The sequence below is a fragment of the Jaculus jaculus genome, chromosome 7 (assembly GCF_020740685.1).
Source record: "Jaculus jaculus isolate mJacJac1 chromosome 7, mJacJac1.mat.Y.cur, whole genome shotgun sequence".
NCBI lineage: Eukaryota > Metazoa > Chordata > Mammalia > Rodentia > Dipodidae > Jaculus > Jaculus jaculus.
The window spans coordinates 48,152,593-48,169,392 of NC_059108.1; the positions used below are offsets into that span (position 1 = coordinate 48,152,593).

Here is a 16,800-nt window from a genome sequence, read left to right on the forward strand (position 1 = left end):
GTTGGTAACTCTATAGTCAACCTTTTTAGGAGTCTCCATATTGCTTTCCGTAGTGGTTTTTATCAGCTTACACACCTATCAACAGTGAATGAGGGTTCCTGTTTCTCCACATCCTCACCAGCATTTGTTTTCATTTGTAAAGCATTTTTAAAAAATAACCAGAATGTTCAGTATTATAAGAAATGATTTAGTAAATTATATTCCATTCATCTGATCACATGTTTCTTTTCATGCTTTAAAATGGAATGTAGTAGACCCATGTGAACTGAGCTGAAAAGCTATCAGTACTGTGCTTTTCACTGGAAGACAAGGTATCCTGTTTGTAGAGTACGTGCCCATCTTGGATATGTTCCCTTTTTAACTTAAGTTAAATAAGTACATCTGTACTGCTACATAAAATAGTAATGTTAGAAATGTTCAAAGCATATTTATAACGGATTTTAAGCAATATCCTATTTCAGGAAAACTTGAAGAAGGCAGGCAAGTTGTAATATGGGTGAAGTAGAGTCTGACAAGTCTGTCAGACTCTCCCTGCTCTGTACTTCACCAGCCCCTGTGCTTTGGCCTGGGTTTTGCAAATGAGATTTCAAGAAGAAATGTGCAAGGCACCTATGATGTAAAAGGGAACTTTTTGTTTACTGTTTTGCTTGTTTTTAAGGTAGGAACTCACTCTAGCTAAACTGGGTTTGCCTCTTATTCATGTTGATCCTCCTACCTCTGCCTTTTGAGTACTGGGATTAAAGGTGCATGCCACCGAGCCTCACAAAAAAAAAAAAAAAAAAAGAAATCGATTTTTTTTAATCCCTTGATATTTGAAAAGCTAAGTGATTTTCTGATGGAAGCCACAATGCATGAATCTGAGTATTCACATATTTCCAGTGAGCCACCCTTATATCCAGCTTGAAACATTCAGTGGAGATTTCCTGCAACTAAACATCATGAGTATCTTTTCAGGAGGTCTGTCATTATACCCATGTGCTTGATGGTATTTAACCCAAATGAATTTCTTTACTAAAAAAATGGAATGCCATGTTGCTGCCAGTCTTTTCCATCTGCATGTATACTGCACTGTGAATCATGATGAATATTTTGAAAGCAGTACCTTTATAAATGATAATTATTTGTAGATGTATAATAATATATATATAAGTATACTATATATAAGTATATAGTATATATATAATATATTATATAATACATATATATTATATATACTATATATGTGTGTGTATACATATATACATGTTCCCTGCTCACACACTCATCTCCATGTATTACCATGTTGTAATTGTATAGATTCCCACTACTGTTATTATAAACCCATACTCACTTGTTATCAAAGGTAAACATTTCTTGCCTGTATATTAGAAGCTATTAATTATAGACTCATGTTTCTCTTTAATATGACCTTTCTACCATAAGTTCTAGGCACAAAAGAACTGATCTTTCCCCATTCTTTACAATATCAATAACTCTCTTTTCCACATGAAATTAAGCATTTTAAATGCCAATTACATAAGCAGTTTATTTTTTTTTTTGTTGCTATATGCAGCCATTGGTTGAAAATACACTTTTTTTGAACTTCCCAAATACTACTTGGATGAATTAGAATTAGCTTTGAACATGAATTACAGTGAATTGTACAGCTTTGTACTACCTTTGCTTATGCTTTGCATTTGTCATAGTCTTGCTTATTCATTTACAACTTGATATACTTGAATTTTCAATATCTTTAATCTCTCACTGTGTTTTAATATGGACAAGAGTTTATATGTGATTCTTCTCATGTTCCCAAAGCACTAGCTGTTTTTATTAAAAAGCAATTTCCTTTTATTTGTTCCTTGTGATACCAGATCTTTCCAGTAGATGGTAGTGTTTCACAGCATACTTGAACATCAACTACTGCAGAATCATAATGGGAGGCTATTCCCAAACATTCCAGTATATGTTCTGTTCATGATCTGATATTAGACTAGGGACTACAGTAACATCACAATTGTAATAATGGGGAAAACTGCCTTCAATTTTTAGCAGGATATATGCAGTATAAATAAATTTAATTAAATAACTTCCAAATTACTAAGGCATATCTAATCAAATACTTCTAATCAAAATAACCTGTATAGGTGGAATCTACACAGAGTATGATAAGAATTCTTGGACTGTCTGCAACCTTACCCAACTACCTAACTGCCTTCAATTTTTAGCAGGATATATGCAGTATAAATAAATTTAATTAAATAACTTCCAAATTACTAAGGCATATCTAATCAAATACTTCTAATCAAAATAACCTGTATAGGTGGAATCTACACAGAGTATGATAAGAATTCTTGGACTGTCTGCAACCTTACCCAACTACCTCGATGTTGCTACATTTTTACATGTTAACCCCTACATTGGACTCTTCTACTTTGATGGCCGTTTTCGACCAGTGCCTCTTGGACAGACATTTTTGGGGATTAAAAGTGCAAATAAGGTAAAAATTCATTTTATTCATGCTCTTCTAAAAACATTTTTGTTCACTTAACTATTGAATTTTTCAAAAAAACTTGTTTAAATATTGGAAGTAGAAGTCTTCTTACAGAAAGTATATTGGGATAGTTTTCATTACTACTTTCAACATGTATTTGTATTTCAGAATTAAAGTTCCACAAAGTCATTTTGATTTAAAGGTATTATAAAATAAAAAATGCTCTAATTAATCATGTAATGCATATTTTTATATAGTGTTTGTTGCAGTCAGACTTGCATTGCTGGCAGAAATCACCCGACCAATAGTAACTTTTGGGGAAAAGGGGGTTTATTTTGGCTTACATACTCAAGGGGAAGCTCCATCATGGCAAGGGAAAACAATGGCATGAGCAAAGGGTGGACATTGCCCCCTAGCCAACATAAGTTGGACAGTAGCAACAGGAGAGTGTGCCACACACTGGCTATACCACCTACAAGCCTACCCCCAACAATATACTGCCTGCAGGAGGTGTTAATTCCCAAATCTTCATCCACTGGGAATCTAGCATTCAGGACACCTATGTTTATGGGGGACACATGAATCAAACCAACACAGTGTTCATTTAAAATTAGCAGTAAGACCTTATGAAACGGAAAAATAATTTGATGGTAGCAACCACCAGAGGAGGCATTGTGTTTAATTTAACGCTAAATATATAATTAGCATATTGATTCTGTATGTAAAAAGCACATCTGAAATTTCACATAGTACTTTAAAAACTAATTCTTTTAGTACTACTACAATGCATTAAACTGTATTAATTATAGTTTTATTAATAAAAGTCATAGTTTACCTTATGTTTCTGGAAGATATTCTGTTGATAGATATCATAAATGACTGTTACTGTATCAAGTGGCATACATGAACTACATCCCGTGAAAATGGTTGGAATTATAGTGATCCTTTTCCAACATGTCCCAAAAAAAGGATATTAATGGTTTGGAAACAGTCATGTGTGTGTCACGACTCTCATACTGTATTTCAAGTGCTCTTCTGTACTATTTGCTGACTGTTTGTTCTGCTTTTCTTAATGTACATTTAACTGTTTAACTCATTTTGTATGTTATTGGGACAAATGTCAAACTATTTGTAGCTTGACAATTTAAATGATAGCAGATGGTTACTCAGAGAGTTATTAAGAGAAAAAAAATTATTTCAGATGCTTATTAGCCATCTTAAACCTTGTTTTCAATTGCGTCATTCACACTGATAAATCACTTGATGCTAATTAAGTTGAAAGTTTTTTTCATCACAATATGTTAACTTTATAATCATGGAAAAATGGTGTTTAATGCTAAAGGTCTTAATTATTTGTAAGATTTAGAAATTTGGGGGCTGGAGAGATGGCTTAGCAGTTAAGCACCTGCCTGTGAATCCTAAGGACCCTGGTTCAAGTCTCAATTCCCCTGGACCCACATTGGCCAGCTGCACAAGGGGGCACACATGTGTGGTGTTCGTTTGCAGTGGCTGGAGGCCCTGGCATGCCCATTCTCTCCCTCTCCCCCCCTTTCTGTCCATCCATCTGTCCATCCATATCTATCCATCCATCCATCCATCTATCCATCCATCCATCTGCTTATTTCTCTGTCTGTTGCTCTCAAATAAAAATTAAAAAAAAGATTTAGAAATTTGGGAAAATTAAAAAAAAACACATCTTACAGTGTGAACAGAAAATTTTATGTTTGTTGTAAGAATAGATTTTTACCTTATTAAATTTTAGAAGTTTTGACCAGTTGAAATATATAGTTGGTAGTCATTAAGCATTTTCCCTAGGGTGCTTTTAATATGTTTTATAACTAATTGTTATTTGGATATTTGTTATAAAGAGAAATCTTTGCAAGCTTCTGAGAATTGTATTCAGAAATTCATGTGTTGTTAGTAAGGAAAGTGAGAAAGTGGTATGTGTGATACTTCCAACTGGATATAGTGACCTTGGTCAGGAATCAATTCAGAGTTCACTGAAGAAATTATTGGGATCTATTTTTGTAGTAGAACAAGTTGGGACTGCTTTTCAAGTCAAGAGTGAGAATAGATTACCTTATTGTTATCTCATCCATTTTAGTCACTGTTAGCCATAAACTTTCCATGTTTTAAAGTATTTATGTCATCGATGTAAAAAAAATTACAAGCAGTTCAAGTTATAGTCATTGCAGGTATACATGGAATTTCTCAAGCCCTCTAAGCTCTCTGTTGTAGCTATCTTCATGTTGCTGGGACAAAACACTGATCAAAAGGAGCTGATGGGAGACAAGGATTTATCTTTGTCTTATGGTCTCTAGGGTAAGCTTCATGATGGCAGGGGAAAGGATGGTATGAGCACAGGCTGGACATCACCTTTGCCACAAAGGTGGAAATAGCAGCAAGAGGGTGAGCCCAAGTAACATTGGTATGCTAGGGCTAATATACCTCAAAGTTCACCCCCAACAACATACCTCCTCAAGTAAGGCTCTTCTTCCCAAATTGCCATTCCATATGCTTGGGAACCAAGTGTAAAAATCACAAGAACTTATGGGGACATGTAATTTAAACCAGCACAGTCAGTGATGACTTGATTCTTTGGTCTTACCTCACCTTCTTTAAATTAACCACCCTGTTTGTTTAGCTTCCTTTTTAATCAGTGATAGGGAAAAATGCAGCCCTTTCTTAACACAGTGTATGAATTAGGCTTTCAATTCAACTATAAACTGTGTCTGTCCAAGAATAACTACCCATCTCCATATGTATTACAAAAGTGGTTGTTTTCCTAGGTTCTAGTTCTGTATGCAGTTTGTTCTTGATGTGCAGTGCTTTCTGAACTTTAAGAATTATACAGGAAAGCTGTAGAGTATAAGAGCAACAAAAGAACAAAAGCAGCTCAAAGAATGAGCTTTTATAAAGAAAACAAAATTTTAAAAATTATTCCAAAATATTTGTAGTTAACCTTAAAGATGTTAACTTGTAATGGGGTGATAGGGCCCCAGGAAAGTCTTTGAACCCCAGTCTGTAGGTTTGTGTCTATTTTTTTTTTCATTTCTTAAAATCTTCATTATTTTGTACTTTTGTAAAAACTGCCACTCCCCCCCTGCCCACATCCTATTTTCTTTACTTTGTGATTTAAAAGAATAAAAAATAACCACCCACCCAACCATCGTAGCTCATGGTGGATATAAAGTTCAAGTTCAAGGGAACTGTCTGTTATATCCCATTACATGTTTAGATACTTTTGGATACAGCTACCTTAGCTGGATATGTTTTAGATTCAATTTCTTCTTAAGTAGCACTTCTGATTTTAGAAAATTCTGAGGTTAATGTCTAGGAGTAGAATGTCTATGTGGCATTCGGTTCCAGTTGAAAATATTTTATAGTTAACAACATTGAACACAATCAAAATAACCTAAATAGTGTCCCAACCCATTAGCTTTTCTCTGGCTAAGTTGTCTCTGGCACTTTTGCACATGTATTCTTGATACTCTTGGCAGGCAATGGAGTTATAATAGTATCTCATTTTTTGTTTAGCTCTATGAGAGTTGAGCAAATATGCACCCAGTGGTATAGTAGTTCAATGACAATATTGCCAAATTTCCATACTTCCAGTTGAGAATGGCATTCACGAATGTTCATGTTGGTCTTTGGTTCTGTTGCAGTCAGGTTCACATTACTGGCAGAACTCATCAGACCAAGAGCAGCTTGTGGGAAAAAGGTTTATTTTGGCTTATGGACTCAAGGGGAAACTCCAAGATGGCAGGGGAAAATGATGGCATGAGCAGAGGGTGGACATCACCCCAGGACCAACATCAGATAGACAATAACAGCAGGAGAGTATGTCCTCTAAATTTTTTTTTTTTAAAGAAAGTAACTAAATGAGAGAATTGGTACACCAGAGCCTCAGTCACTGCAGTTGAACACCAGACTTCTGTGCCACCTAGTGTGCATGTGCAACCTTGCACTTGCCTTACTTTTGTACATCTGGTTTATATAGGATCTGGAGAGAGATCAAACATGGATCCTTAGGCTTTGCAGGCAAGCACCTGAACTGTTAAGTTATCTGTCCAGCCCTTGTGTCTAAGTTTTAATTAAAGAATTAAGTAAAAATACTGAGAAGGATTAAGGATAGTTATTATTATATTTATTGAGGAAAGTACACAGCTAATGAAAGACACCTGTGTGGCTAGAGATCCCACATAGGGTCTGGGAAAACATGGAAAAAAAGAGAGAAAAGTTTGAAGAGCTCTTGCCATGTGGGGAGCTAAAGAGGGGTAAAGGAGTCCACGTGGAGAGTAAGGACTAGGCGGACCTCCCCTTGGTCTTGCCAAGGATAAATTCACCCACGTATGGAAGTTCCCAAGTGGTCAGAGATCCTGCCCTCTCTTTGTAAAGGCTGTCTTCCAGAGGCCCAGCTGGTTGGTTAGAGCTAGGGGCTGTCTCAGGAGGAGACAAAGTTCTAGGGGCTGAACTTGACCAAGCACAATATTTAAATCTTATGAAAGACCTCCTTCCCTAGAGGGGTCCTGGTTGTTTGTGGAAAAACAGTCTAGGGAACTAGATAAGAGATACAAAGTCAGATTATCTTTGATTTCTAGCAAGTGCAGACTTTACTGCTTTTTTACTTTCAGGGGTCCAGTCACCCTAACTGAACTACCTCTCATTTCCCCCTCTCATGAGAAGACACTCTTAATTAACGGGATGATGATGTTAGATCTTGAACTACTTCTAGCTGAACAGAGCCATAAAAATGTGATACTTAGAGAGTCTCCCAGAGAGAGGAACCATTTTTTTTAAATTTTTGTTTATTTTTATTTCTCTATTTGAGAGAGACAGAGAGGGAAAGAGGTAGAGAGAGAGAAAGAGAAAGAATGGGCGTGCCAGGGCCTCCAGCCACTGCAAATGAACTCCAGACACGTATGCCCCCTTGTGCATCTGGCTAACGTGGGTCCTGGGGAATCGGGCCTCGAACCAGGGTCCTTAGGCTTCACAGGCAAGTGCTTAACTGCTACACCATCTCTCCAGCCTGAAAGGAACTATTTTAATGGACCCCAAAAATGTATTGGTAGAGTGCAAGAAGATAGCCTTGGAAGAAAATGTTGGGGAGAAAGAAGAAAAGTAAGTAGTTAATGAGAAGTGGGCACACAGCAAACTGGTCACCTTTATTAGACTTACTTATTTATTTAGTTACTTTGTGGACTTCTAAGTCTTGGGGAACATTCCAGAGAATTCAGGTAGGTGGAGTTGGATTGTCTCAAGACCATTTGAGCATGATCTGGCTGAGATTTTTTTTTTTCCCAGTACTGCTCATCAAATGTTACAGTAGTCTCTGACATGGCCTGAATTTGTTTTTATATGGCTTATAAAACAGATGAGATATTAGCAGAGCTATGAGGAATATATACACAGTATTTAACTTTGATAATAGCAAATATATACTGCTTTCTATAATCACCTTTCAGAGTACATCTTTTTTAAAATTTGTCCTGCGATAGCTAGGACCAATGGTTGATATACCCCATAAAGCTACTGGGTACAATTATGGGCTATACAAATATACTTTCGGCCTCGGGACATATTTAATGATGTCCTGCACAAGTTAGAAGGGATTGCCATTATTTTTAGTATAAGGAGGTCTTTTTAAATTAAGTGACTTTTGGTTAGAGTCATCCATTTATATTTTATATTTGAAAATAACCATTTTGATATCTATGCTTGTTTTTCCTTACGTAGAAATAGAACTGTTAGAGAGGGGGCCAGTGTGCCTTTAGGCCTTGTTCCCCCCCCCCCCGAAAGCTCTTATGTTATTTAATAGGCAAATTTTAATAATATTTGAGTATTCCTGTATCTTGAGTGTCTAAGACCACGCAGGTAGCCAAAATTTTATCATGTATTACTTGTATAGGTCACTAATGGCTCTCCAAAGAAGATCTGGAAGTAGCCCTATAAGTTTCCTGATACAGGTGTTGTTTGTTAGGATGAGACAGGGCCATGCTGGCCAAGTAGTTTTTCCTTCTTTCAGAAGCCAGATGGACTGATTTTTCTTCAGATGTGACTGTCCTGGTTTTTTATAATATTATTTTTATTTATTTATTTGAGAGCATCAGACAGAGAAAAAGAGGCAGAGAGAGAGAATGAGAATGGACACGCCAGGGCCTCCAGCCACTGCAAACAAACTCCAGATGTGTGCGCCCCCATGTGCAACTGGAATCAAGCCTTGAACTGGGGTCCTTAGGCTTCATAGGCAAGCGCTTAATCACTAAGCCATCTCTCCAGCCCGACTGTCCTGTTTTAGACTGCATACCACTTTTTTTTTTTTTTTTTTTAATTTCTGGGTCTCCCTATCTTCCCTGATCAAGAAGACAGGGGACTTACCAGGGGGCCAGTGTAGAGGTGTCCCAGCATCTCCAGTGGCCACATGACCTGGGCGCAGGGGCCAAAATGTTGGCCTTTTTCGCTCTGGTGAATCCAATTGGCTTTGGCTTCTACCTAGATTATTGGAATAGTCAGAAAGGAAGTTATACCAGTCTTGAAGGGTGTACGTATATAGCACATCTGATTAATAAAACATAATCCAGTTACAGAATGATACAAATGTTTTAAGTTATTTTGTCTAATCTCTAATTTTAGTTATCCTCTAATGGCATAGATCATATATGAAGCATAAAAAACAGACATGTCTTATCCTTTAAATATGTAATATATATAAATATAGGCAGAACTTGTTGTCATTCCTGAAAACAATATACATCTAAATTAATTTAACCTTGAAATCATCAGCAGAAAGACAAATGAGACAGTATAAATTCTTGGCACCTCTGTTTGAAAGCATCTTTGATAATTTAGGTACCTATGTGGGGAACACTGGAAACTGAACCACAGAACTTAAAATTATTTCTCTCTGATAAGGACCATTGTTTGAGCATGAGGCTGTACACTAAAGCAAGGAGTATGCCTTAATAGTTAATTTTGTTATAAGAACCGGACTTAAGATACCAGAAACGAGACAGTCATTTTATATATAATACACCAGGTTCTGGTCATTGTTGAGCTAAACAGCTAAGCTGTAAAACAACCCTTGACAAGTGTGACTTGAAAGAGAAAACACTATTTGACAACCAATATTTTTACTTAATATTGGATAGCAATTGACCTTATGTATAATATGTATTTTTATTAATATAAAATGATTTTGTCTTACTCATGACTTAGAACTGATAAATTTTAGGCAATGTATAGCAACACATTTTACCTAACAGGAAGATAAGAATTATATACATACATACATACATACATACATACATACATACATAGTAACTAAAATTAAATCACTTAACCCTCAGTGATTAAATGTAGTAAGGACAATTTGATAGAATTAGCATAAATAAAATAGGTGCTGTCTTTATAGTCAAAATATCATTAGGTGTGACTACCTCATCTTTGGAAATTAAACACTTATACATGAACCTTTATGTTAAGACTCGTTTTTTAAAAATATTTTATTTATTCATTTGACAGAGGAAAAGGGGGGAGAGAGATTGAGTGGGCGTGCCAGGGCCTCCACACACTGTAAGTGAACTCCAGATGCATGTGCCCTCTTGTGTATCTGGCTAACGTGGGTCCTGGGGAATCAAACCTGGGTCTTTTGGCTTTGCAGACAAACAACTTAACTGTTAAGCCATCCCTCCAGCCCAAGACTCAGGTTTTTTTTTTTTTTTAAATATTTATTTATTTATTTGAGAGTGACAGACACAGAGAGAAAGACAGATAGAGGGAGAGAGAGAGAATGGGCGCGCCAGGGCTTCCAGCCTCTGCAAACGAACTCCAGACGCGTGCACCCCCTTGTGCATCTGGCTAACGTGGGACCTGGGGAACCGAGCCTCGAACCGGGGTCCTTAGGCTTCACAGGCAAGCGCTTAACCACTAAGCCATCTCTCCAGCCCAGGTTTTTTTTTATTTAATAGTTAAAGTCTTGACAAACAGAGGAACCTAATTTATTTTACTATCAGCCTTAAAGCCAGTTTTTTTTTTATTTTTTTTTATTGATTTTTTTTTTAAATTTGAGAGCGACAGACACAGAGAGAAAGACAGATAGAGGGAGAGAGAGAGAGAATGGGCGCGCCAGGGCTTCCAGCCTCTGCAAACGAACTCCAGATGTGTGCGCCCCTTTGTGCATCTTAAAGCCAGTTTTTATAACTCTCAAACCATAACAAACTTGCATCCGCAAGTTTAATGACTAAACCCTTAAGGAAAAGACTCAGTTTTCCTAGTGGTTAAAGCCTTAGCATTAAGTAAACATATTTTAGATTTTATCCAATTAAATGTTTCAGTGGAGGGAACCTTCCCTGAGCAATCTTTGTTACTAGTATTCACTCCTTGTGAAATCTATCTATCTATCTATCTTTCTTTCTTTCTTTCTTTCTTTCTTTCTTTCTTTCTTTCTTTATTTATTTATTTATTTATTTATTTATTTATTTATATTTGGTCTCTCTGGATTTTTTTTTTTTCTTGGCTTTCCGGTGATAATAAACAGAAGTTGCCACGTGGAGCAACTGTTTTAAGCTCTTACCTGGTTCAGCTACCAGTATTTGTAATTTCTTACGAATATCAGGTGTTGGCAGGTTAAAAATTTATCTTTAAGGATTTGCTCCTCCAAGGTATCTGGAGTTACATTAGTATGTTTTTGACTTGTCTCCTTGAGCCTTATTTAAATGAGCCCCATTCTCAAAGATACAGGCTAGCAGAGACTTTTGGGGTATCTTGGAAGCTGACTGTCCCATCTGAAACAAATAGAAGAAATAGAGGAAAGTGAATGAAGAATTTAGAGTCGGGTTATGCCCCATCCTGTCTTGCATCTTCTAGTTGGAGGGGGCATCCCTGTAGCCTGGATTTGTGAGAAGGAATTAGGATATTTCTTTCCTAATGTAGGGTCTCCAGGCTGACCTGGAATTCAAGGTGGCCTCAAACGCACAGCCATCTTCTTACCTCAGCCTCATAAGAGTTGGGATCAAAGGTATGTACCTACACACCCAGCTGAAATTAGGGTTTTTTAATCTCCTTCCTGTAGGAGTCTTCCTACCCCCAAATTTCCTGTTTTCTCCTCAATTAAAAGGGACACTGTGTGCCTCCTGGAGCAAAAAGGTCCAAGATATCTGTGCTCATCCTACAAGGCCAGCTCCCAAGCTGAACTTCCTCCAACCTTTTCCCCAGATCCATACACATGCCTTACATCATGACATATAAGTATTGCCCCTGGCATTTTTAAGCCTCAGTGTGAAGATTCCCACCCTTACTCCTTTCTTGATAGCTTAAATGACCTACTGTGTGGGAGTTCCTGGGACCTCTTTTCTTTTTCCTCTCTATGAGAGCCTGTAATATGGTCACCCCACCCCCAAACTGAATGTTTCACAATGATCTTAACTTAACTTAAGGGTGTTCTGTTAAGGGTAATCTGTGGTTTTATTACCTTAAATATAGGAATCTACCCTTTGTTGGTATTTGAGAGAGAGAGAGAGAGATGAGAGAAATGACTTACTTGGTACCTTTTTTATCATATCTATTTTTTACCCTGATAAATACTTTAGGTGAACCTGATGTTTGTCTTACATAAGGCGTTTGTAACCTTATCAAATACCTTGACTCAGTTTACCCATTTGACCTTTTTCTTTTCTATTTATTTATTTTTGGTTTTTTGAGGTAGGGTCTCACTCTAGCCAAGGCTGGCCTAGAATTCACTATGTACTATTAGGTTGTCCTCAAACTCAGCAATTCTCCTACCTCAATCTTCCAAGTGCTGGGATTAAAGGCATGTGCCACCACGCCTGGCTTGACCTTTTTTGTCTTGTGAGAAATTTCATCTAAAGAGGTGACTTTGGGTGCTTAAAAGAGGAACTATAAATAGAACCAAAGTTACATGCTGTTTGTTACTCCCTTTTCCTTGTCAGAGACAGTTGGCCATTTTGTCTCTCTCTGGACAGGGTCTGGGGTTCACATGGCTCAAACTTGGATGGGGTCTGAGATAAAGGGGGCACTATCCTTTTTCCCATGTCTAGCTTGCCATGACTATAAATAAGCACAAAACGAAAAGACAGAGTGGAGAGCTATGCATTCTGACATTTTATTTTGAAATTGTTAATTCATTTTTACCTATTTGTAATACACAAGGTGATAGAGTCTTGTTTATGTCTAACCTGGTTAGACCTCCAAAGAATGTGAATTACATCTGTGTTTATGGATTTGTGACCTACCCAGGATAGGACATCAGATCTATGTCTAATGTAAGCTCTATTTAGATTGTCTGTATCCCTATATAAAAATTGTTGGAGCATTCTTAAGGGTCTATAAACAGTTTAAATATCCTTCATTTTAGGCACGGTGTTTATGTATGTTTAGCCTGAAAATTGGCTGTTTTTTCCATATGAAAGGAAATTAATTTTAGGCAAAATTTGGTCTTTCTATATCTCTCATATATTTTCTACATAGTTGTATCTTCAACCACATATTTTAACATTCTGATCTAAGTTCCTCTCAAAAAAAGTATTTTTAAAAAGCATTCTGTGTCCAACATTGAAAGATTCCTTTCCAGTTTCCTCAATCATCTCTTCTCAACCCATAATTAACCATCTTTCTTATAACACTTAGGAGAAACTACATGAAATTGATTACTCTTTTCCCCTTCATTTAGGCAGCCAAAGACCTGCCTTCTTTGGCTGCTGGCTTGCTATATTCCAGATTAGATAGATAGATAGATGATTGATTGATTGCTGTATTCCAGATTAGATAGATAGATGATTGATTGATTGATAAATAGTAGATAGATAGATAGATAGATAGATAGATAGACAGACAGACAGACAGACAGGTAGATAGATTTGATCCAGGAAAGTCCTTGAACCTCCAATCCTGGCTTGCTATATTCCAGATTAGATAGATGATAGATAGATAGATAGATTGATTGATTGATCCAGGAAAGTCCTTGAACCTCAAATCCTAGGTTTGTGTCTAATTTTTTTTTTCAATTTTTCGAGGTAGGGTCTCACTGTAGTTCAGGCTGATCTGGAATTCACTATGTAGTCTCAGGGTGGCCTCGAACTCATGGTGATCCTCCTACCTCTGCCTTGTAAGTACTGGGATTAAAGGCATGTGCTACCACACCCGGCTTGTGTCTAATTTTTAATCAAAGGATTAAATAAAAAAAGACTGAAAAGCCATGCATGGTGGAACATGCCTTTAATCCCAGCACTCCAGAGGCAGAAGTAGGAGGATCACAGTGAGTTCAAGGCCACCCTGAAACTACCAGCCTAGTATAGAGTGAAACCCTACCTCATAAAAAAGACTGATAAGAATAATTATTAAATTATTATATTTATTGAGGGAAGTATAAAGCCAAGGAAAGGCACTCATGTGGCTAGAGGCCTAAGAAAACCATAGGAAAAAAAAGAAAAGTTCAAAGAGCTCTTGCCAAGGTGGGTAAGGAGCCCATGTGGAGAGTTAGGGCTAAGGGGCTTTCCCCCTTTCTTAGATATTTATGTTTTAGTTTTGTTTGTGTATTCTAATGACTCTGAAAAGTTTCAAAAACATAAATTTTTGGCTGTTTTATTTGTAGTTTGAAATTTTATTATTGTTTCATTTGATAAACTTCATTTTTATGTCTTAACTGTCAGATGCAGCAGCTGAATAACATGGATGAAGTGTGCTATGAAAGTATACTGAAGCAAGTAAAGGCAGGCCACCAGGTAAAGTCTTCCTGAATTCTGAAACAAAGGGTTTTATTTTAATGATTGGTTTTGTCTATGGAGTCATAAAATATCCTTAAATAATATTAATAGGCTAATACTAATAGTTCATAGTATTTTGATAGTTTTATTAAACACTTAAGAAAAAAAATTCAGTTGTACATTTTTGATTTTTAAATCTTTTTGAAAGGAAAAATGTTGCCACTCAATTTGAATGGTATTTTTATATAATTAAATTTTGTGTATAAAAGGTATGCATGCATGTATGTATGTTTATATGTTTGTGGGAACTTGTGTATGTGAGAGCTCACACACGTGTGCATATGTGGTAGCCGGAGGTAAAGGTTGAGGCTGAGGCCCAATGTTTTCCTCACTCACCCTTCACTTTGTTTTGTGAGACACACCCTCTCGCTGACCCTATCACTGACCAGTTTGGCACAGTACTCCATAGGGATCCTCATGTCTTTTCCTCCCCGGTGCTGGGATTACATGCACTTGCCATCACTTACCTTGTTTCATGCTTATACAAATACCCAATGAGCCATCACCTAACTCCCAATTTTTAAATATTATGTTTTTCTACTGACTACATAAGACAGTTTCAGTTGAAGCATATTTAACAAGTTTTCTATTGTTTAATGTTCTTTAGAAATTAAGCAATTTTTGGTAGGGGTGTGGTTCAATTGTTAGTACCATAAAAATGAAAGAAAAGAAAATTAAATAAGTTTATTCCTTTTATCTTTCCATTTTCTAAAATTCGAAATTGTTACATAAAAAGTGAAATGATAGTATTTACATAAAAGTTAATCACTAATAACCTTTTTTATGAATTTCTTTCTGTTAATTTTATAATTTTAAATATATGGATACATGTGTGTATACATATTTTTAGATATATATACATATATATGCATATGTATATATATTTTATTATTTTAGATATACATATATGTGTGTGTATATATATATATAAAATAATAAAATTATTAACAGAAAGAAATCATAAAGGTTATTAGTATGTGTGTGTGTGTGTGTGTGTATAAAATAATAAAATTATTGACAACTTTAATACTTACAGACAACAAACCATGGTGTTTCCCTCCCTTCCCTCTCTCCATTAGTTTCTCTTTTAATTTGGTATCATCTTTTTCTCCTGTTATGAGGGTCTTGTGTGGGTATTGCTAGGCACTATGAGGTCTTTGATATCAAGGCCAAATTCTGTCCAGACAGTTATATGTAAGGAGTGGTACCCTTCTTTGGCTTTGACATTCTTTCTGCCACCTCTTCTGCAATGGACCCTAAGCCTTGGAGTGCCCTGGCCAGCGGGGAGTTGAACAAGGATCCGAAGGGAAGTTAAACTGAATGATAAAAGGCAAACAGACATAAGAAGGAGACCATGCTCGATGTTTGTCAAGGTCTCAGAGTCTTTAGTTTTTACACAGTGGTTATATAGGGGAAGAAAAGGGGGGAAATAAGCTGGCTGAGTGATTTAGGTCTTTGGAATTGTCAGGAAACCTGGAGGGGATGTTATCAGGTGTTCATCTCATCTTGCCTCAATGGCTTAACATCCTGACTGCACCAGGCTTCACATCCTGACCATAAACTGGCCTTTTGCAAAAAATAAGATTCTGTAAGCAGTCTGCTGACCGATGTTCCAGAAGTACCTAACAGAAAGCTGGGTGGACCAGCTTTCTGAGTAATGAGTCAGCTTATGAGCAGGACCATCTCCTCCCTTCTTTTATACAAAAGCCTTCTTTTATACAAAAGAAGGGCAGGCCCGCTATTCAGCGGTGTGCTGCAATGCTTTTGTTTCTTCATCAGCTACCGGCAGCATGGGGGGAGTATTCAGCCAAGCATACGATCCCTTGGTAGTTGAATATTGGGTGAGAAGTAGAAACTTAACTTGCTATATGGCGGTTTCTGTTAACATGGCCGAGGTTTAATTCATAGCTCCCAACATTGGAGTGTATGAGATGTTTCAGTGCTGGACAGTCCTCCGTCCCTTCTTCTCAGCACTATGTTGCCTTTTGGGTCATCCCAGTGGTCATCGCCACCTGAAAAGAGAAGCTTCTCTAACCAGAAGTGAGAATAGCATTAATATATGCATATGAACATTAAGTGTAGTGATTTCAGGGCAATTTGGTGAGAGTAATGTATGCATTTATCCAGACAAGAGCAGGCTTTATACCCCTAAGGCTCATGACCTCTCAGGCCATAGGCTTTTGATTAGGTTTCTAGTACCAGGCATGTATTCCTTCCCATAGAATGGGCCTTCACCCCAATTAGAGAGCAGTTGGTTTCCCCCAGAGCAGACATGCCACTATTGCACTTGTTCAGACATTTGGCTTGTCTGGACAAACTTGAGGCTTCCAGTCCACTGTTGTCACTGCTGATGACTTCTGTCTCCCATACGTCTGTATATAGTGCAGCTTTTTCCAGCTTTCAGTTGGCTGGGCTACAGGGAGAAGGTTTTCTGCTCAGCCCCAGCTTGATTTCTCAGTGACTTTGCCTCTCAGAATGTGAAGTCTTCAGCAATAGGGTCTTACCCTCTCTTTCTCACAGGGAAACAAGGGCCGTGGCAATAGTCTA

At 37.1% G+C, this 16,800-nt stretch overlaps 1 protein-coding gene across 1 annotated transcript in view; it reads left to right on the top strand.

Annotated features, from left to right (window-relative positions):
• Ascc3 (activating signal cointegrator 1 complex subunit 3) overlaps positions 1-16,800 on the top strand; it is a 380,520-nt gene that overhangs the window by 147,833 nt on the left and 215,887 nt on the right. Inside the window, exons 12-13 of the mRNA XM_045155316.1 lie at positions 2,303-2,479; positions 14,140-14,211. Coding sequence (XP_045011251.1) covers positions 2,303-2,479; positions 14,140-14,211 — 249 coding nt within the window. The remainder of the gene's footprint in view (positions 1-2,302; positions 2,480-14,139; positions 14,212-16,800) is intronic.